We start from the raw sequence: 23397 nt of genomic DNA, 5'->3' as shown, positions 1-23397 counted from the left end.
AGCTGCAAATGCACCTTTGCACAGACAACAAATACAATTGTGTTGGTCACCTGACGCCCAGCTGTGAGTTATACATGGTTCCTATAGTTGTGATAGCTACCATAAGTCCATGGGGTTAAGGGATACAATGTGCCTGGTGGATAGGGCAGTAAGGATTGTCGGATGCCGTAGTTTTAAGGGGACATAGTGCTCACCTAATTAAAATAAATTAGCTCGTTTACTGCATGCTGGAGTGCACATGAAGGATGCAGTGATAAGTAACAGTAAGGATCTAACTTATATCTATGAGTGGTCTTCGATTCTGACAGGAAAAAAGTCTGACTGCTGGTGTCTTATATGTCAGCATTTGTACTTTTTTTAGTAACTCTTTATTAGTATTTCTTTGACAGCACGAAACAAACATCGACATGTAGACATCTAGGTAAGTAGTGACATTTGTATATGTGTAAAGTTATCTGGACATTAAGCATTCATGTCTCATCACAATTTTGATGCACAATTAGTAAGAGCAAACAATAATGAACGTTTAGAACTTGAATCAACATTATACAATATCTATTGTAATTTTATAACAACCCCCACTTCAGACTATTGCGTTCCTCTTCTTACAAGTCTATATTGATTAGTCAGTATTCCACACAAATGCCCAGACTTGACAACAAAAGGCCTCATAAGGTGATCAGTTTGTGTTAATCCTGTGGCCTGAACGGGAAGGTAGGGTGATAATTCGAGTCCCTCACACCGCATGGGGCACACAGTCAGTAATGGCCAGAGTGTGCACCAATGTGGCAATGTGTTGCCACTCCCCTTGTGTGTTCATGGTGTCATTTCATCTGACTTATCCTGAATCAACAATAGTATGTGTCCTAGTCTGTGATGGGTGTCTCCTCGCCGTCTGTTGGTGTGTGCGAGTCAGAACGTTAATTTTCGCAGTGCACCATTTTATCAGTTCTTGGAGCCTTCCAGTTCATCACTACTCTCTGTTTTCGCAGAAGCAGCGCAAGGTCCAGGAATTCGTTTGTGTTTTTGCCCTTTACTAGTCTAGTAATTTCCCCAGTAAACATCTCTCTACTGTCATGTGCAAGGGTCTTCCTGTGAGGAACATCAAAAACCCAGTAGTGTCTTCCAATAGGCATGTATATGTATACAGTCCAATATCAAATGGAAGAAGTCGGCGTCTATACCCTGACATTGTGGACATGTCACAAAAAGTCCAGGGTAGATCCTAGCTAGTCTGGCCCGGGACAAATATTACTATGTTTGTACTTGATGTCATACCCATTACTTTCAACATTGGGTGAGGAGCTCACAACGCTGCTATCCATTGAGAGACCCTTTACAAACTGCCATGTGGAGAAAAACCCATTACAAACGTCCATGTAACAAGGTACTCAAATGCTGCCACATGAGGTACCCATTGAAAACTGCCATGCAATCAAGACGTGATGCTACACACATTTCATACTGACATACGATGAGGAACTCACACTTGTCAAGGGATGATACGCATTATATCTTGTCATACAAGGAAGTGTAGTATTTTCGTAGAATATAGAGTACTTTCCATAAACCTGGTGCCGCCTAAAGCATTTTCTCAAATGTTGTTGAAGTAGCTACTTCATCTATCAATTACATAGTGCTTTGTAATGCTGAAAACTTCACAGAAACACTCACGTCTTGATCAGGTTCTTAGACATGCTAGAGTATGCTTAAAAGGGTACAGTTTGTAGATAGTTTGTACAAAAGGTTGTGCACAGTGTTTAGTGTTTATCCACAGGCTAGAAATGCTTCAAAGGGCGTGACTGCACAATCAGAGGGTACATGCCACACAATAGGATACAATACATAATGTTATGGGATGGGATCTTACATGCTGCTACACGCTGAGGTACCCCTTGAAAACTGCCAAGTGATGAGCTACCCATAATATTCTGCCATGTGTTATGGTACTCTTATGCTACTACACAGTGAAATGCCCATCCTACCAAGCAAAGAAGTACTCATGTGCTGCCATGCCAAGAGAGATCCCAGTTATACCCTACTTTTCAATAAGGTACTCATATGCTGCTTTATAAATACCCTCAAAGTTCCCCCATTTTTTTCCAATAAAGGATAAAACTGTGGATGCTTTTACACTTTTAGTGGGACCTGGTTGACAAATGAATGTTGGCAGTGATGGAGCAGGGTTTTGCAAAAAGAACACCTGCTCGGATTAACACCCCCACAATACATACTAACAGTGTGTAGTGGAAAATTAACATGCAAATCACATGAACACATGGGAAACCGCTATGCGCATGCGTGCACTAATGTGCACTAATGTGAACTAATGCATGAAAGAACTAGGCTGTATTCTACATTTGCGTTTTGAAAGAAACAAAATTAGTGCATGTCTAGGCCGCATTTCGCATCTTGCACCATGCTTTAAAAATAATAAATATATAATGCTGCTTTTGCTTTAAGCTTATGCTAGGAAGTTATTAACAGGGGATAGTGCAAAGGTGGGTGGTAAACAGTGAAAAATGCATTTTCATGTAATTAATAAATGCTTATGTTTATTCGTCATAGAGAGCCAAATGGGCCTGCATTTTCTTAAATTTACACGATAGATGAGGGGTTAGAGAGTGAGCAAGAATGACCTGAAAAAACAGACAGAAGCGCTGGGCGCTGCAGATGAGGAGTAAAAGTCCAAGCCTGTTCAGCTCAGAGATTATTGCTCGCCTGCCAAAAGAAGAGACTGGCCATGGGTCTAAAGACATTTTCCGCGGACGTGGCTGAGAAACTTGTGTGAAAATAATGTAATGTTTCAAGTATTGAAATGAATTAACTAGTCAAACATTATGTCATGTGAAAGGATATAGAACAATGAGCATGTAGAATTTTGAGTGTGACACACAAGATGATGGAAGGAATGCTGCACATTGGCAAAACATTCACCCCCAGTCACAGATCTGGCTTTAATCCATCGTTATTTTGCTCACCACGCCACCCCGGTTCAGACATGGCCATATGCAAATCAGTTTTGACCCTGCGCCTAATGGGAACACTCTGTACTGGGGTGAATGCATGACATTGTTCTGCATTCTGTCCTTCAACTGTTGTTTTTGCTTTTGTCACCCCGAGTGGGACAGGTATGCTCAGAAGTGAGTCCTGTGCTCTCCATGCCACTGGAATCAAGCTATCCTGGCTGAAGAGGGGTGAAACCCCGAAACCGGTCCTAGGATGCTTGTTTCCAGTCCAGGGAGGACCTGGCTTGGCAGTATGGGCTGGACTGTTCCCATGAGGCACAGGGTCAAGACTGATTTGCATATGGCTGGGATCAAACTGGAATGGCATTGTGAGCAAAAAAACAATGGATTTAGGCCCAGATCTCTGTATTGGGGTGAATGTATGACATTGTTCTGCATTCTGTCCATCAACTGTTGTTTTTGCATTTGTCACCCCGAGTGGGACGGGTATGCTCAGACATGAGTCCCGTGCTCTCCATGCCACTGGAATCAAGCTATCCTGTCTGAAGAGGGGTGAAACCCCGAAACCGGTCCTAGGATGTTTGTTTCCAGTCCAGGGAGGACCTGGCTTGGCAGTTGGGCTGGACTGTTCCCATGAGGCACAGGGTCAAGACTGATTTGCATATGGCTGGGTTCAAACTGGAATGGCATGGTGAGCAAATAAACGATGGATTTAGGCCCAGATCTCTGTACTGGGGTGAATGTATGACATTGTTCTGCATTCTGTCCATCAACTGTTGTTTTTGAATTTTGAGTGTGAACCTGGTGGTGTGATGAGCCACCTCCCAAACTCTCTAATAGAAGAATCTGTTTCAGGAATTGTTTCAACTAATGTGTGGTTGGACATGTAGGTTTTAGGGTATAACCGGGGTGCCTTTGGGGGTGTGATTTAGAGGAGAGTTTGAGAAGTTGTGGGCTTAGTTTGAGTGCAGAGGACAGAGGGGTGATTTTGTCGCTGTCCGTCGGTTTGCAGAAAGGCCTAGCTGTTCCTGTCCCTGTCCAGTTCCTGATTCCTGAAATCTTTGTTTCCTTACTCTACCTCCTTGGCCAAGGGAGTGGTATTCCACTGATCCTTGGGTTTGTATTATTTTTCTGACTCGTACTTTGCATAATTATTTGCAAATTTATTTTAGTCTCTGAAACGTATGTCTCTTCATCCATCCACTCCTTCATATGCATATCTTTAATTGATGATGAGTATGGCACTGTTTGCATTTGCTGATTGTTTTCTCTCCCTCTTGTTTGATTCTTTGTTTGCATTTGTAACCTGTATGCAATGATCATTAATTATTCACAATCATTTAAGATAAACTTTATTAATCTTACCGAGAGTGTGTGTTTATTTAGCTAGTTACATAAATAGATAGTACTATTATTACCATCAAGTACTCAACTAATTGGTCCATCGACCAAGAGGAAAGAGAGTTGATATACAGGTGTAGTTGAATATATGACGTTACATGGCATACATTCACAATGTGGTAGTTTACATCGCATTTGTTACAACGCAAGTCGTTACAACGACTTGCGCTAGAGGCGCTGGACTTAGGAATAGTGTGATTTACTATTCCAACTCCAGCCTACGTAACAGTAGGGAAGGTGTTGGAATATTAAATTATACTATTCCTTAGTGTATAGCGCCATGCAGCACAAGTCGTTGTAACGTCTTGCGTTGTAATGACCGCGTTGTAAAGCTATTGCGGTGTAATGACTGCGTTGTAAAGGTCGTTCTCCGGTCTAGTTATATATTTAGAAATGTTAGACAAGAGCCTGTGATGGAAACAATTTATGATGTCATTAAAACCTGACCCCCGGTGCAACAGGGATTTATGAGCTTGGTGAATGTGTATGGGCCATTTGTATGAAATATCAATGAGTATCGATCCCTGATAAAGTGTAGAGCTGGATCAGCTGTCATGTAATTGTTTGCACATTTAAGTGGGATACATGAGCAAAACTGAAATGTGACTTTGTTCAATCTGCTCAGATCTGTCAATTTAGTAGAATAATAGTGAGAAACATGTTTCTAATTCTGGCGGCTGGAGGTAATGTTTTTATATGAGGGGAGGGGAGAGAAAGTTTGAAGAACATGGCGTTGTATCCTGCCTTGCAAAAGGTATCCATATGCTGCTACACTGATGCCCATTACATTATGTCGAACAAGGAAGTGCTTGCGTGCTGCCATAAGGAGAGACGCCCGTTCTATCCTGCCTTGTGGCGAGTTACTCACGTGCTGCCATACAAGGAAGTGCTCCCGTGCTGCCACGAGGAGAGATGCCCGCTCTATCTGACGAGGTACTCTCACGTGCTGCCACACAAGGAAGTGCTCGCGTGCTGCCACAAGGATAGACGACCGTTATATCTAATGAGGTAGTCACGTGCTGCCACTCAAGGAGGTCCTCGCGTGCTGCCACGAGGAGAGAGAGAGAGAGATGCCCGTTCTATCATGCCTTGTGACGAGGTACTCACGTGCTGCCACTCAAGGAGGTCCTCGCGTGCTGCCACGAGGAGAGAGAGAGATGCCCGTTCTATCATGCCTTGTGACGAGGTACTCACGTGCTGCCACACAAGGAAGAGCTCGCGCGCTGCCCGTTATATCTGATGAGGTACTCACGTGCTGCCACTCGATGCCCTCCCGCTGGTACTCTTCCTGCTCCTGCTGCAAGATGAGCTCGATGAACAGCTGCTGCAGCTTCTCGTTACAGTAATTGATGCAAAACTGCTCGAAGCTGCAATCAAACAAAGTCGGGCATTATTGTTATTACCCGCCGAATATAATGATTATACGATTTATTCACAATTAGTCATATCTTCCGCGGTGCATGAGACTAGCATTATATAATTACACTCTGTGACACGAGGCTCTAAATGACAGACTCCTGTCTCGCTCAGCCTCGGAGTCTGTAAACATCACTCTCTCTTCTGGGTGAATTTATCGCCGACTCTGCGGATATATGAAATGGAAAACACACGTAGCTTTGCTTGATGCTTTGGTAATGCGGAGGGGCCTGAATTAATTTTTTCATTAAAACATCGGACAAGTTAAGTGACTGCAGACTGGAGAATCTGCTCACAGTTCTAGCCCAAATCCTGGATGTTACAAAAGGGAAGAAAACGATGAACAGTCATAGATTTATTTAACTTTTAATTTCTGGAAATCAATCGGCCCGAACTGTAAATAAATTGTTAGCACATCAAGCGCAAAGCATGAGTCTAGGGGCCCACAATGAGCGCAAAGTGCTTCAAGGACCCCGCAGCCAGACCCTGGCTGGGCCGCCATTAAAGGTGCGAACGGTGAGATGCAGCTCAGACGTGAGCGCGTGACAAAGATAACTTTTGGCTTTTGGTTTTGTTGCTCGTGTATGCACGGGCTTGAGACAGATGGGGCCTGAAGCCCCCCGCCTCACTTGAAGCTTCACAGGGCGTCTACCACCCAGGGAAGTGAACTGAGACTTTATGCTCATTCATTTTTTGCCTTTTGGGTTGAAAGTACTTATAGGTCGCCAATCCGCGAGGAAAACAATGGCATGGACTTTAGTGGGGTGGGCAAGCCAGAGAAGAGTCGAGAGAGAGGCCAGGCTTGGCTCTAAGAACCAAAACAAGAGCTAAGTCAGCAAAAATTGTCATGTGGATTCTCTTGCTTTCCCTCGTTCTCTTTCCATCTTGCTATCTACTTCATATTTCTCCCTCCTTCCATCTCTTGCGACGTCTCACTCTTTGGGGCATATCATCAACGGCCAGCGATAATTATCGCTGGCCGCTCTTAGAGGCATATCATCAACGGCCAGCGATAATTATCGCTGGCCGCTCTTAGCGTTAAAATGTTTAACGCCGGCTATCGCAGATAATTATCGCCATGCTAGCTCTGTATTAACAACGCTCAGCGCAATGGCGATAATTATCCTAGCAATAGCGATGTTTTCCATGGAACATCGCTGGTTTTCCAGCGATGTTCCATGGAAAACGGCGATACTCATGATAATAGGGGCCTGTGGTCTTAGCCACACAATCCACCCCCCATGTTAAGTATGCCTTAGTCAGGAATTTAACAGACGTTAAATTCCTGCGCTAAGGCATACTTAGCGCGATTTAAATAATTGCTTCCCCGCATTGTAAATATCGCTAAGCTGCCTTCGTGATATTTACCCATGTTGTTTCCACAGACACGCCTACTTTGCATCTCATTAGCGATGCAAAGTTAGGCGTGCTGGAAACGGGAGCAAAATCAGCAAAACACGCGATAGCGTGTCTTTGCTGATAAGGCTATACAATTATCGCCGCCTTTCGGCCGAAAACGGCCGCAATAGCGGCGATAATTCTAGCGCTGTATTAACAACGCTCAGCGCAATGGCGATAATTATCCTAGCAATAGCGATGTTTTCCATGGAACATCGCTGGTTTTCCAGCGATGTTCCATGGAAAACGGCGATACTCTTGATAATAGGGGCCTGTGGTCTTAGCCACACAATCCACCCCCCATGTTAAGTATGCCTTAGTCAGGAATTTTTAAGGCATACATAGCGCAATTTAAATAATCGCTTCCCCGCGTTGTAAATATCGCAAAGCTGCCTTCGTGATATTTACCCATGTTTCCACAGACACGCCTACTTTGCATCTCATTAGCGATGCAAAGTTAGGCGTGCTGGAAACGGGAGCAAAATCAGCAAAACACGCGATTGCGTGTCTTTGCTGATAAGGCGATACAATTATTGCCGCTTTTCGGCCGAAAACGGCCGCAAAAGCGGCGATAATTTGTTATCGCCGCATTGTTATTATGCCCCCTAGTTTCTCTTTCACGCGCTGTCCTCTGTTTCTTTCTGGATCATATTTCACCCCCCACTTTCCCTTTTCCCCTTCTCTCCATTTAACTCTTTTTCTTTCAACATCTCTCGCTTTCTTGCTCTCGCACCCTATGCCACACTACCTCTCACTTTCTTCTCTGATTCTACTTCTCTCTTTCTTGTTCTCACTTCCTCTCTCCTCCTGCGAAACGCTGCCCTGTTCTTTGTTTTGAGATACACAGATAGGAATGGGCTATAACATGCCTTATTACTCTCTTTTCTGGGCCGAACCCAGTGCTATCTGATCATAGGGGAGACGCCTGCTAAGAAACGTGCTGCTGTATGAAGAAGCAGCTGATGTAGTAAAGAAACTTCATGACACGCAGGATGCATTATGTAATTTTTCTGTACAGTTCACACGATGAATGAGGTTTATTTTACATTGTACGGCCATGCCTTTGGTTTTTTGTGTTTATTTGAAAGCTGGTGCAAGGCATTTTAGGAATGTATTTTTACCAAGAATGTGCGCCTATCTGAAAGCAGTGTGGGGACTGTTCTCCTGCTGGGCATGTGTGAGAGTTACACAAGGCACCTTCATTTTCTGCGCAGCGTGCACTGTTCTATTGTATATTTTGTGTTGGGGAATGAATGAGCACAGCTCAATATATTCCATTAAATTCGGTTGCAGTGGATTGTGCAGGTGATATTGCCAAGTCTGAAGCCTTGTTTTGGCTCCATAAGTTCCATGCTTCATCTTGACATGTAAGCAGTAGAAATAAAAGTTGAATTTAGTGATATTGGGGTTGTATATGAGTGGATGCAACTTCTATGGGCATGCTTCTCAGACCATCCCATTGTCAAAGTTAACCATACAAGTTTTTGGTATAGCACTTTATGGAAGGACATTAATTCTAGAGGTATCCATATGGACAGTAATATTTGTTACTACAATCCTGACACCAGTTTTCATCTGTGGGCCTGCTGGCCATTACACAGTAATATACAGTGTGCTGAAACCACCAGAGGCCGGCCATACTCCCAAAATGGGTGGAAGTCATCGGGGCTCCGGCACCCTGTGGATAGCCACCAGGGCATATTAACTGGCTTGCCACGGCCCGGGTTGGTCATAGTAGGGGCATTCTTTACTAAAAAGTGCTGTTTCTTTGGGGTGTTTTAGCATTTATAATCAGTTTTAACTGAAAACAGGAAACCCTAAACATATATAAGGATAAGGATCTGATTCGCTGGCCGTAAAACCAGACGAAAATGTTGTGGCCACCATGTCAGAACTTTGAGACTCGGTCACATAGTCCTGAAAATAAAATGAGAGTGCATATAAGAGGGGAGGGTGAGCACACATTGACCTCCCTGCTCTTGTACTTAAAAAGAAAAAAATATACTTTTGCTCAAGAGATCTGCCGGAGGTTTTGGGGTTCCAGGAACCTTGTGGATGATTACGAGGGCTTTAGCAAGGCCTGGGTTGATCATAGCAAGAGCATTCTTTACCAAAAAGTTATTTTTCTTTGTGGAGTTTTAGCAGTTATAATCAGTTTTAACTGAAAATCTGGAACCCTAATTATATATTAGGAAGAGGATCTGATTCATTGGCAGAAACACCAGAAAACCTTTTGCAGATACCATTACAGGACTTGGGAACGTGGACCCTGAAAATAAAAAGGAAAGTGCATATAAGTACACCTTGACCCCCTTCTGCTTAAAAGTAATGTAAAAACTAGTTTTGATCACAGGACCTGCAGGAGGTGCTGGGGGTCCAGGCAACTTGTGGGTCGCAAAAATACCAAATTAAGGGAATTACCATTGTCCTGGTTGGTCACAGAAGGGGCATTCTTCACCAAAAAAGAGCCAAGAGGTTGAGAATGCAGTTATACTGATTTTATACCACAGGGCCTCGGCAGAGTAAAAAGTGCAGCAAAATCCAATGTTTTTCGTTTTTTATTGAAATGCAAATATCCCCTTTGTGGTGCTCATCAGTTATTTCTTTTGTTTAAATCTGTTTATTGTATTTTTTTTATTCTCATTTTAATTGTTAAACAAGCAAATACAGCATAAGTATCACAATACAGAACATCTTCGGCAGCAATTATTACTGTTACAGAGTGCTAGAAATTGAGTGCCAAGCCTAACCTCCCAGCTATTGTGTGCCCCTGGTGGGGCTACAGGTCTGCAACCAGCAGGGGGCAACCTGTGACTTGTTGTTGATCGTGGTACGGAGGTACACCTATTGCTGGAACATGCATGTATTACTATTCTATGATGGTGGGGGCTGGACAAAGAATCCAGGGTAACTGAGACTAACTGGGTTAGGGTATAGGTTGGCAGGGCACCTCCAAACAGCCAAAGTGATAGTTGTTGGGTTGTGACGTTTGCAGGGGCTGGCATGCGTTCGTTTGCGTGACATGTATGCACTGTACTTTGCATCTTTAGTATTTTCCTTCATAGGGGCGGTGTATGGGTATCGCATATGTGAAAGGCCGTTTCAAGGCGTGTATAGTGGCCCCCTTTGCTAGCTATATGTTATTGGTTCTGCTTCAGGTTCTGGGTTCTCACTTCTACCTGGAGTTCCTGCAGTATTGCACCCCAACATTCTGCGATTGGGACTTTACGTAGGTTCAGTACATCTTCCCTGCATAGTGCTACGCTCTTTGCTGTGGGCCACACCTGCAGGGAGCATTTCCAGGCACATTCATTTGGGGGCTCTGGTTAGCGCCATCTTTTTGTAATAAGCCTCTTTGCAACAATCAGCCCTACAGCCATACACCGGGAGGTGACTCTCAGTCGTTTGGTGTTTGTGTAGAGGTGTAGAATCCAAGTCTCCCAATTCAGGGATATTGTTCGGTCTGTGCAGCAGCATAGTGGGGACACTACCGATTCCCAATATTCTCCTTGTCTCGGGAAGTTCCATGTCATGTACAATAGGTCTGCATCGGTGGCCTGGCACCGAGGACAAGCGGCGTCCGCACCAACATAACATTTGTTGATTTTTGCTGGGTTGAGGTATGCCCTCAGGGTGACAAAGTACTGTATGAGATGGAATCGCATGTTTCGCGGGACCTTAGTCAGTCCTTACCCTACTCCATTCAACGTCCGTAAAAGGGCGCTGTAGGTCTTCCTCCCAGCGTGCCCGTAGAGAGAGTAGCAGTGTCGCTGGATGCGACCTGAGGGAGGCAGTGAACCACTTAATAAGATGCCTCCCCTGGCACATTACGTGCATGTATTGGATGGTTAAGAGTGTTGGGGGTTCTATCGTCATGTCTCCCCAGTGTTTGTGTAGCGCAGCTATGATTGCTCGGTGCATGAGGAACTGTCTTAGTACTACCCCAGAGCTATCTGCAAGTGAGGTGAAGGATATTAAGTTTACTTCATGGTACAGGTCTCCCACATCTTGTATTCTGCTTTCAGTTAAGCTACGTATCTCATGGGCCTTGGTTTCTCGGTGTGCCGGTTAGCAGGAGCGCTGGGGCATATGGATTAACACTACACGTCAAGAATAAGCTTCTGCGAAAGAATCTATGTGCCACTCTTAGTAATAGTTGTGGTGGTGGATTCTGTTTACTACATGGGTGAAATAGGGAAAGAAGAGCTTGGTGGGTCAGGGCCGGGAGATCCGTTGCCGTTTCTGCCAGACGCCGCTCCGAGAGCCATCCAGCCACCCATTGTAGTTGGGCTGCTAGGTAGTAGTGCTCTATGTTGGGTAGTGCAAGCCCCCCTCGGTCTGTCGGAAGGTAGAGCTTCCGGAAGCTACTCTGTTGCGATAGGCCCTCCAGATGTGCCCTCTTATCATCACCTCCTAGGCTTGTGAAGAAGGCTGGCGGGAGATATATTGGAAGATTAGCGAAGTAGTACAGTACTCGTGGCAGGACTACCATTTTCGTCAAAGCCACACAGCCCATAGTCGTTAGTGGGAGCATTCCCCAGAATGCGATTTGTGATTGAATAGAGGCCACTGCCCTGCCTAGGTTACCCTCCAGCATATCCTCTAGGCGATGTTATACTCGGATCCTCAGATATCGGAAAGTTTGCATTTGCCACTCAGTGTTAGTGCCCTTGAGTACATAATGGTGGTTGAGAGATGCCCCATCAAATGGGTAAAGGCAAGACTTAGATGCATTGACGACAAATCCTGGCTCAGCGGCAAATTCCCCTAGAATGTGCTCTACCTCCTCTGGGATTGAATGCACATCTCTTAGATATAGGAGGAGATTGTCTGTATATAATGAGATAATGCATGTGTTATCTCCCAGAGGGATCCCCTAACCCAAACCCTTTACCTGAAACATTGCCGCTAGCGGTTCCACAGCGAGTGAGAACAGCAATGGGGATAATGGGCATCCCTGCCTGGTTCCTCTTTGTACTTTGATTGGGGCAGACATGTATGAGCCTGTTCACACCCTTATTACTGGGTCACTGTATAAAAGCTGGGCCAGCCGAATGAAGGCCTCCCTGAGCCCGTATAGTGGCAGCACAGCGAAAAGGAAGTTCCAGTTTAGGGTGTGGAATGCCTTTTCTAGGTATAAAATCAGCCATCCTGCGCGGGGCCATTGCTCCAGCACGTATCTGGCAACCCTAAAGAGCCGACGAAGATTCAAGGAGGTGCTTCGTGTTGGGACAAACCCATTTTGGTCTTTGTTTACAAGCGATTGGAACAATGGTGCCAGCTGGTCCTCTAACAGCTTTGCCAACATTTTATAATCAGTGTTTAATAAAGCCAGGGGTCTATACAAGTCCAGCTCTTTAGGAACTCTATCCGGTTTTGGTAGTGAAACCAATTTCGCTTCATTCAATGTTTGTGAGAGGGTGGATTAGTCTATTGCTGCGGCATAGACCTCCTCGAGACGCAGCGCCAATTCTGTTCCATTTGCCTTAAAGAATTCAGAGGGGAGACCATCTGGGCCAGGGGTTTTCCCTGTTGCCAATGCTGCTATCGCCTCTCTGATTTCTTCATGTTCAATCGGAGCACACAGTTGGTGCTCATCAGTTGTAATCGGTTTCAACCTAAAATTGGAAAAGCTAACTTTAATGACATACATATATAATATATATATATATATTACCTACTGTCGGTCGCCAGTAGGTAGTTATAGTTAGGACCTAGTTTCCATAGGAAAAGCGTTTTTTGTTTTCCCAATAACTTTGGCGCCGGTTGACAAATCTTTGCGAAATTTTCAAAACTAGTGATCAGCTCTAGTCAGCTCCTGTCTTGAAAGTTTCAGGGTGATTCATCAAGCGGGCGCTGAGATAAAAGGGGGGTCCCAAAACATGTTTTCCCCATGTTATTTTCCATAGGAAACTTTAGACAAAGCTACAGCCCGAACTGCTGAACGGAACTACACCAACTTTGGCAAAAGGTAGCCTTGGTTCAGAAAGAGCCCTTTTTGTTAAATGGTGTAAATCCATTCAGTAAATGCTGAGAAATTAGAAAAATAAAAAATATCGATATCTGGGGCAGCAGTGGGTTCGCGAACCCTCCCGAGCACGAGCTTCACTGTGATTGGCTGCCAACACTCCAAACCAGGAAGTGTTGGCAGTCATCTTGTGACTCGGTAGAACCGAGTCACAAGAAAACAGTAAAACAATGATAAAAACAGATACGATGCTGAGGTTCTTGGCGTAGTCTGAGGGGGTAGGTGGACTTCCGAAGGCGGTCGGCCACCAGGTGCTGTCCCATGCAGAAGGGGTGGTACCAAGGACCAGGACTTCTGTCTTTTCGGCGTTGAGCTTCAGGCAGCTGTTGGTCATCCATACTGCGACATCTTGCATTCCTTTCTGGAAGTTGAGATTGGCAGAGGTGGGGTCTTTGGTGAGGGAGAGATTGAGCTGGATGTCGTCGGCATAGGATACGATGTTGAGGCCGTGTTGTCGGACGATGGCTGCGAGAGGGGTCATGTAGATGTTGAACAGGGTGGGGCTCATGGATGAACCCTGTGGGACTCCCCAGGTGATTTTCGTGAGGTCGGAGAAGAAGGGTGGGAGTCTGATCCTTTAACTTCTTCCGGTGAGGAATGATCGGATCCAGTCCAGGGCTGTTCCTTGTATGCCTGCGTCGTGTAGTCTGTAGGCCTGGGCAATACATTCCGTTCCGCTTGCGGAATTTGGGTAATTTCGCATTCCGTGGAGAACACGGGATTTCCCAAAATTCTGCGTTCCACGGCTTTGCGGAATTTTTTACTTGTTTGCGTTCTCAAAATGTGTGTTCTCAAGATATTTCCCCCGAACACGTAAACAGCATTCGTGAACAGGAAAAAAGCATCGCGAACAAGCAATTCCGCGTGCTTTGCGTAACCAACCCCTAGTAGTCTGGTGACTAGTGTGCCGTGGGAGACGGTGTCGAAGACCGCTGATAGGTCAAGTAGGATAAGGGCTGCAGAGTGACCTTGGTCCAGGAGGGTGCGGATGTCGTCTGTGGCGGCGAGGAGGGCGGTCTCTGTGCTGTGGTTGCTTTGGAATCCGGATTGGGACGGGTCGAGGACGGCATTCTCTTCAATGAATCGTGTCAGTTTCCTGTTGACTGTTTTCTCTGCAACTTTAGCTGCGAAGGGGAGGAGCGAGATGGGCCGATAGTTTGTGAGGTCAGTGGGGTCTGCTGTGGGCTTCTTGAGCAGAGGTCTGACTTCTGCACGCTTCTAGTCATCTGGGAAGGTGCCTGTTTTGAAGGTGGTGTTTATGGTGCGTTGTAGTTCGGGTGCAATGGCAGCCGCGGCTCTGTGGTAGATGTGAAGGGGGCAGGGGTCGGTGGGGGCCCCGAGTGGATGCTTTTCATGGCCGAGGCGGTGTCTTCGGCCGTGATCCGTGTCCAGTTGGAGATGTTGGGCTGGCTGGTGTTTCTGGGGGGCAGGGGGCCGTCTGTGGCGCCTGGTGGATGGTCGATTAAGTTGTCGTAGAGGTTTTTGATCTTGAGGTGGAAATAGGTTCCAAGCTTGTCACAGAGGTCTTGGGATGGGGTGATGTCTGTGGCTTTGCTGCGTGGGTTGGTGAACTCTTGAATGACACTGAAAAGTTCCTTGGAATTGGTGGAGTTGGCCAGGATTTTGTTGTGGATGAAGTTCCTCTTGGTGGCTCTGATCTGGTTGTGGTAGTCCATCATGGAGTCCTTGTAGGTGGTGTGGTTTTCGGTTGTCTTGGTGTTTCTCCAGTTCTTCTCCATGCGTCTGCAGGTGTGTCTGGCTTCTTGGAGAGCGGTGGTGAACCAGGCGGCTTTCCTGGGGCCTTGTTTGTCGGGGTTGCGTAGCGGGGGCGAGCTCGTCTGTACAGTCAGTCAGAGATCCAGGTGTGGAGTTCTCTGGCTGCGTCATTTGCGTCGGGTGCCCAGGTGTGGTTGTCTCGGGTGAGGGTTGTGTTAAGTTGCGCTTCGGTAACCTTGCTCCAGTTCCTTCGTGGTGAGCGTGGGGCTGGTTTGGGTGCCTTGGGTTCGTTGATGTCGAAGTGTACGCAGTGGTGGTCGGTCCATGGCAGCTGCATTGTGTGGCTGAAATGGATGCTGTTTCCTGCCGCAAAGATGGGGTTGAGGGTGTGTCCTGCTCTGTGGGTCGGTGTGTTGACGAGTTGTTTAAGTCCGATGCTGGCAAGGTTGTCACGAAGGATAGTGGAGTTGGGGTCGCTGGGGTTGTCGAGGTGGAAGTTCAGGTCTCCAATGAGTATGTAGTTTGTTGAGGCAATGGCGTGGGGTGAGATGAAGTCAGTGATGGTGGTGGCGAAGGGTGTTCGGGGCCCGGGGGGTCTGTTGATGAGGATTCCTCGGAGTGTGGCTATGGGGGCGGTCTGGATCTGGAGGTGCAGGTGTTCGGCAGAGGGGAAGGTTTCACTGGAGGTGGTGAGGCGGAGGGTGCTCTTGTGGGCAATGGCGAGGCTCCCTCCTGGTTAGTTGGGGCGGTCTTTCCTCTGGATCGTGTATCCGTCTGAGATGGCGGTGCTAATGGCAGGGGCGGAGGATGCGTTGGTCCAGGTCTCTGTGAAGAAGGCGACGTAGGGCGAGAGAGAGTCAAGTAGGTTCCAGATTTCCATGGTGTGTTTGTGTATGGAGCGTACGTTGAAGAGGATGCATTTTAGGGTGTCACCGGTGCTGGTGTCCGCGGTGGTGGCGGTTAGGGTTTGGCAGCAGTGGAGGCAGGAGAACTGGCCATGGGTTGTGTTCGGTGAGGCCTGTTGGCATTCTCTAAGTCTTCCAGGGTTGAGTGCGAGGAGGGCGGTGGTGTTGCAGAGATGGGTAGTGGGAGGTCCAGGGTTCCTGGCGCAGGCCGCGGTCGGGTCACGGACGGGTGCAGAAGGGCTTGCCTTTGGCGCGCCGGTGGTGCGCCCGCTGCGCACATCCGCTGCGCGGTCATTAAGTAGGGAGGTGGGAGGGAGGAGGGGCTGAGAGGCAGGAGCGGGGGAATTCCAGGGGGGAATTCCGGGGGGGCAGGGCTGCAGGGGCAGCAGCAGCAAAAGGCGAAAGGAACAGGCAGGCACGAGAAAATAAAAACAGTGGTGGAATTAGAGCAAGACACAGATGGGCACAATAAGAGTGGCACAACAGAGAAAAATTAAGAAGAAAAAAACGGCTGAGAAAGGTTACGGTGGTTGCAGGCAGTCTGGTCCCAGTTGGAGCGGGCAGCAGGCGCAGGAGCAGACAGCAGCCTCGAACCTCCCGAGGAGGAGGTCGGGGTCTGGAGGCACAAGACGGAACAGCAGAGCTGCAGGGAGGGAGTGGACCTAGACTGAGGGTCGGAGGTCTTACTACACTGAGGACCTCAGGACACAAGTGGACTTCATACTCTGAGCAGCAGTGCGCCAGAAGTCGTGTTTGCAGCGTGGTGTAAAAAAGGGGCGTCGCCTCAGAACACCGCTCTGCAACGCAGCTCTGTGGCGCTTACTGGATATACCTGGTGGGCTGCTTGGCCACCAGGGACCTTCAGGATTCAAGGGGACTTAATAGGGATATTATAGTTAGAAATTAGCATTTAAAAAAACATTGAAATTCACTGAAAAAAGCATAGGTTTCAGGGACGTTATAGTTAGAAATTAGCATTTAAAAAACCTTTGAAATTCACTGAAAAAAACATAGGTTTCAGGCACGTTATAGTTAGAAATTAGCATTTACAAAACCCTTGAAATTCACTGAAAAAAAACATAGGTTTCAGGGACGTTATAGTTAGAAATTAGCATTTAAAAAACCTTTGAAATTCACTGAAAAAACCATAGGTTTCAGGCATGTTACAGTTAGAAATTAGCATTTAAAAAACCTTACAAATTCACTGAATAAACCATAGGTTCCAGGACTTTATAGGTAGTTGGACATTTCACTCTTACAAAACCATAGAAATTCGGCTGTTATAGTTAGTTCAGCTAACTATAACTCGCGCCCCCGCAATGCACTGCTGATGATGTAACATATTACATCATTCATGACAGTGTCAGTGACATCACTGATGACATCTCTAATGACATCTCAAATGACATCACTGATGACATCATCCACGTGAAAATCTGATGCACCTCCATACACTCTAATATAACCTTTGATACACCCACTGTAAAACACAGACTACCATTTTCGAAACCGTCGACACAGCAACACCAGTTACTACATACGCACTCACTGATTCCTGGGTCTACATACACATCCACTTATTCACCCATACAATTACTCATACATGCCGTCACTCATCAATACAACTATCATATGCACTCATACACCTATACAGATACTCACACACCACCACTCATCCAGAGTTACTCACACACCTAGTCAGTCATGCAAAGAATCAATCACACTTCCATTTACTGACCTATACAGTTATACACACACCACATCACTTATTCAAACAGAAACAAACACTTATTTACTCTCTTATACAATCACTGATACAAGTACACACTCATTCATACAGCCACTTTCACAATCACTGACTCTCACATATAGTCATTTACATACACCAACTCTCACATACACTGCCTTTTACATATGTAGTTACTTGGACATGTACCACTGAGACATCCATTCACTCACCAACACACCCATACACACACTCACCTACCCATACAGCTTTTTCCACATGCACTCTTGAAACCATACACCCAGTGAATCAACCACTCAAACATCAATACACAGAGTCACAAACCTCCCACCCACCCACACAAACACACTCAGGCACTCATACAAATACTCAGGCAACCAATGGATAAACCATATAGACACTCATGTAGTTACTGACCAACCCATGCAGCAACTTATACAACAACAGACAGACTGATATAGACATTCATACAGTTTAGTCACTAACCCATGCATTCAGTAAGACGCATGTAAGCACTCACTTAAACAGTCAGTCACGCACCTACTAAATCCTCCATCCAGACACTTATACACCGACTCACTCTTCAATACACCTTGGCATATATATAAAACATATTTAAACTTTATACAAACACACAGTCACTGGATGATGTCATCAGTGATGTCATTTGAGATGTCATCAGTGATGTCATCAGCGATGTCACTGACCATGTCATGAACGATGTAATATGTGACGCCATCAGCAGTGCATTGCGGGGGCACGAGTTATAGTTAGGTGAACTAACTATAACGGATTAATTTCTGTGGTTTTGTAAGAGTGAAATGTCTAACTAACTATAATGTCCCTGAAACCTATGCTTTTTTCACTGAAAAAAAATAAATATATATATATATATATATATATATATATATATATATATATATGAGTGTGTGTCTGTGTAGATAGATAGATAGATAGATAGATAGATAGATAGATAGATAGATAGATAGATAGATAGATAGATAGATAGATAGATAGATAGATAGATAGATAGATAGATAGATAGATAGATAGATAGATAGATAGATAGATAGATAGATAGATAGATACTTTTGAAAACATACATATGGTATTGCCATTGAGGGATTCTGGTGGCATCTTGAATGATGATATTGATGCCGCTCAAGCTGTTTCCAAATATCAGCAGTGTCCAAGATGGCAACATAGTACCAAATTATACATGCTACCAGTTATGCAATTTTTATATTATTTGTTTACTTTGGGGTAATTAGAATGAAAAATATATTTTCTTCAAAGTGCAGATAACACTGGGCACTGATTGGAATTAGAATATGTATGGTGTTTTACCTTTTATGACTGAAGTGTTGATAAAACAATGGACTGTGGTGAAGGCCAGTAGATTTAGGTGATTCTTTGGTTGGACGGTTTACTGTGTGATTATGAATTTAACACATTTGCCAAATAAATTGCAAGTTTAATAAAACTGTTGTTTCTAGCTTAAATGAATAAAACATTGTCAGACAATGGGTTGTATATTTTGTATTTTTGCCACAATAGTTAGATAAACTATCCACATTCCATTCCACATTGTACAATCCCTGCAGCCCTGACAATGGTAAAGCACTGCAGAGAGTTTGCGGGCAGTCATTATGTTGATGAAATCCATATTTTACAAGAAAAAGTGAAAAAAGTTTCATATGTCATGGCACCCTCTCAAATATGTGATTATACCACAGCATTCTTTGCAGTATAAGCACCTAAACAGTTACTGTATTATAAATATATACATATAGTGCAGTGCAGGGAAGCAGAAGCACTGCACAGAACGAGGAATCTGCTGCAAGGTCTTTTGTCATAGGACATAGGGGACCAGAAGGACAAGGGCCTCCGTGCAGACAGAAGAAAGACCCGACATGGCAGATGCTTCAATAATCAGAAAGAGAAAAAAAATAACTGTGACTAGGCTACAGTTGCATCAAAGACCTGGTAAACAAAACAGTCTAGGGTGCAGAAGCAGCCCTCAAGGTCATAGAGGTCTTCAAAAAATTTTGCATATTTGATACCATTGTCCTGGTGACCCAGAAGGGCAGAGGCACCCCATGAAGTATTCTGTTGTTCAGTGGAGCTGCTAGGATTACGCTTTATAAGCCTTCCGGTGCGCAGGGAGAATACAGAGACAGGAGTCTCTCAGGGCCAAGAATTAGAAGGGCCTCGGAGATGATAGGTGTGAGTTTCAGGAGCTCCCAGGGCCTACGTGGGCTAAAGCCTAGAGAGTAAGAGCCCTGGATGTTAGGGGCTCAGAGGGGTTGATAGGCAAATTCGTGAAATACAAAAATAAGTTTTTAGGTGAAATGTTGATTTTTGCTGAATGTTCATTACATTTGGTGATTATGAAAAGTGTGTCATTGGCAATAGGTGTCGTTTGTAATAATCTATAACGGAGGGGTGGTCACCAGTGGCGGCTTCTCCACTAAGGTGGAGGAGTGTCGCCCCCAGGCTGCAAACCAGTGAAAGAAAGAGCACATACAATGATTATAACTCAAGGTTATTATCATTGTATTTGTTCCTGCTGTGCAGCTTTGTGGGGCAGGTGGGGCTGAACTGCTCTCCAAGCAGAGGAGGAGGGGTTTGCACACTCCAAGTGTGCAATGATTGTTTGGCCGGTCAGTCCAAAACTGTCATGCGCACTTCGCATGTACTCCATGCAGGCTGCATTACAGCCTGTGTGGAGAACATGCCCATGCCCCCATTCCCTGACTGAGCGCCGATCCATGGCGCTCAGCCAATCACAACGTTGCATTGCAGCATTGTGATTGGTTTAGGGGAGGGAGCCTGGCTGCTTCCTGTTCCGGCCCCAGAGAGGAAAGACTGAGACAATGTGCGGGAGAGCAGCGAGAAACATACTTTTCTTTTTTTACATAACCCCCTCCGTGATAAGCCCTCGGACCGGAGGTTACTAAACCACACTAGGTTGTTTGCCTGCCATGCCGAAACCCGACTCCACACACCCACACTCATCAGCATGCCACATGCGTATTGCATGAGACTCCTCCAATACAGGCAGGGCCTGCCGCTGACGCCCAGGGCATGCAGACTCAGACAGTACTAATATCCGCCCACTCGATTTGCCTGGACGGTCTCTGCCCGACTCCCCAGAAGTTCTTTTGAGCGGTGCAGCACTCACATCAGCTTGTGTTATTGCTGCGGAACCTCACCCACTCATAGCCCGCTTACTTAACCACAGGGATAGCGACATGGCGCTGCTCCTGGCAAGCGAGAATTGGTGTAGGTACTGGCATTAGCAGAGACAGCAGTGGGAATGGGTGGTGAAAACTGTGGAAGTCTCCTAACTAGAGCCCTGGCCTTTACTTTTTTTTCCTACAAATCAAGCACTGGTTTGTGCTGTGACTGCAATGGAGGTTCCTTGAAAACGCACTTCACAATGTGGTTTTTCGCTCGGAGCTGAGAAATTCCATAATGGAATATTTCACCCTCAACACAGGATCTCTTGACAAACTCTATGGGAGGCCTTTGAGGCCTATATATGTGGTGTCTGCATACCCAAACATGCAGGAATACTTAAAAGCAGAAGAAATGACTTGAGCCGAGTGGAACTCAAGCTGCTAGATATTGATCATGAATCTGCTACGCAGGGACATGACACCCGACTCCACAGGCAATCAGTCCTATTCACTGAATTTTGGGAGCTCACAGACCATGAGGTATCGTATCTAGGGAAATATGCACTGGCACGCAGGTACAGTGAGGGTGAGCATACAGGACGCACACTATTGTGTCTGCTACGCCCCGATCCACACAACAGTCATGTCACTGAGCTCCTGACTGCTGATGGTGGTTGATAATGATAGCATTTTTGGCAAATTTTCACGCTGCTACCAGCGAATATCCACCACCTGCACATTAGACAATAGATTGAAAAAGTAGAATACCTGTCGGAGGTGGCAATGGTCTGGCTGACTGAGGGACAGCAACAATTTCTGGCTACGCCCTTCACCTGTGAGGAAATTGCCCAAGCGATTGATGCGCTGGATGTTTCTAAATCCCCAGGCCTTGATGGCCTGAATGTTAGCTTTTACAAGGCTTACAAGCATGTCCTTGCCCCCCCCCACCTTCTGGAGGTCTATGCGGATTCCCTTGATTCTGGCATTTTCCCCCCCACCCTCAGAGAGGCTCCAATAATATTGCTACTCAAACCCAGCAAGCCTCCCATCTTTGCACATCTTCAAGGCCGCTCTCCCTCCTTAACCATGACAATAAGATTCTAGACAAAGTGATAGCAACACACCTTCTGCTACTACTGAAACATGACATCTCCCTGATACAAATCAGCTTTTTTCCGCACAGGTCTACCCCCTTCAGGTACCATTTTCGCAGTGCTGAATCACATCTCACCCAACCTCCCTGCTGCAGTCACCCTCCTAGATGCCAAAAAGGTATTCGATTCCCTTCCTGAAGGTGACACTGGCCAAGCTAGGTCTCCCCCAGGGTTTATTGATATGATCATGCTGCTATACTCCGGTCCTGTAGCATGGATACAACTTAATGGCTCTCTCACCGATACGTTCCCAGTATCCAAGGGGACTTGGCAGGGATGCCCTTTGTTGCTCCTGTTCTTCATTATTGCACTTGACCCCCTAGTCAGACATCTGCAAGAGAAACATCTACACCGTGGCTTCCAGTTTCAACATGGACCTCTACTAGTCTCTACTTATGCTGACGCCATACTATTGTTGATTCGTAACCCGGCCCTTAATCTTACTCCACTTATTCGTGAAGTCATCCACTTTGGGTGACTATCAGGCCGCTCCATAAACTGGAATTAATCGGAACTATTTCCACTCACAGATGCCATGGACCATTGTGAACTGGAACACCCACTTACGTGGTATGACGACTCCCCTAAATAACCCAGTATCATCCTACATCGAATCAACGAGATGGTGGTCTGGCTCAATTACGGGTCAGATATTGACAAGCTCACCACGCAAGCTGAACGATGGATTCCATTATCATTATCCATGGCAAGGCGAATAGCTAGATTAAAGATGGTGGTACTTCCACTCTTTTTATATTTATTTACTAATATTCTGATCCCCCAGACCAACAACTTATTTAAGACACTGCAGAGCCTCTTTATTCACCTGATATGGGCCGGTCGCCACCCCACAATCAAATGTAAGGTTCTTACGCTCCCATCTGAACGGGGAGGGTTTAGGGTGCCAGATTTACGTCTTTATTTTTTAGTTGCTCAATGTCACTTCTTGTATTATTGGTACCATCCCGATGATCGCCTGCCATATCGTATACCAGAAAGAGACCAGGCTGATCAGCTTCGATCTCCTCTATATTGCCCCTGCGTCTTCAGAGGGAACTCAGTAATATGCAGACGATATCAACCACGAGCTGAGTATAGGCGAAGCTACACGGATATCTTGGTGGCGGACTCCTCCACTCCCCAGCCATTACACAAAACCCTTGGCTCCCATTGACCCAAGAAAAGCTATTACAACATATGTTATAAAAATATGGCACAATACAAAGAAGGGGGGACCAGGAGCCAGTTGTGGTCCAGTGCCTGTGCTCCTAACGTAGAACGTCTAATCAAAGGGAGTACACTGTTCCTGTAGAGGGGTGCAACATGTCACCCACTCAATGCGAGGAGGAAGAGAAAAGAGAAGAAAGAAAAAAGAAAAAGAGGGAAACAAAGAGGGAGGTGTAGGTTCTCCTTGGTATTAGGACCCACTTTTGAGAGGGAAGAACAAGTCTTGCCTTTTGTTGCCCTCACATACCCTGAAG

At 45.8% G+C, this 23397-nt stretch overlaps 1 protein-coding gene across 2 annotated transcripts in view; it reads right to left on the bottom strand.

Moving 5' to 3' along the window:
• The window catches only part of LOC146796188 (unconventional myosin-Ig-like), a 1225789-nt gene that overhangs the window by 974121 nt on the left and 228271 nt on the right, over positions 1 to 23397 (bottom strand). For both annotated transcript variants that reach the window (XM_085628614.1, XM_085628615.1), the window contains exon 10: positions 5623 to 5737. In XM_085628614.1, the coding sequence (XP_085484740.1) occupies positions 5623 to 5737 (115 nt within the window). The remainder of the gene's footprint in view (positions 1 to 5622; positions 5738 to 23397) is intronic.

This window comes from Triturus cristatus, chromosome 10 (genome assembly GCF_964204655.1).
Source record: "Triturus cristatus chromosome 10, aTriCri1.1, whole genome shotgun sequence".
NCBI lineage: Eukaryota > Metazoa > Chordata > Amphibia > Caudata > Salamandridae > Triturus > Triturus cristatus.
Note: the sequence above shows the minus strand (reverse complement) of the source record. Positions and strands in the feature narration are given on the sequence as shown.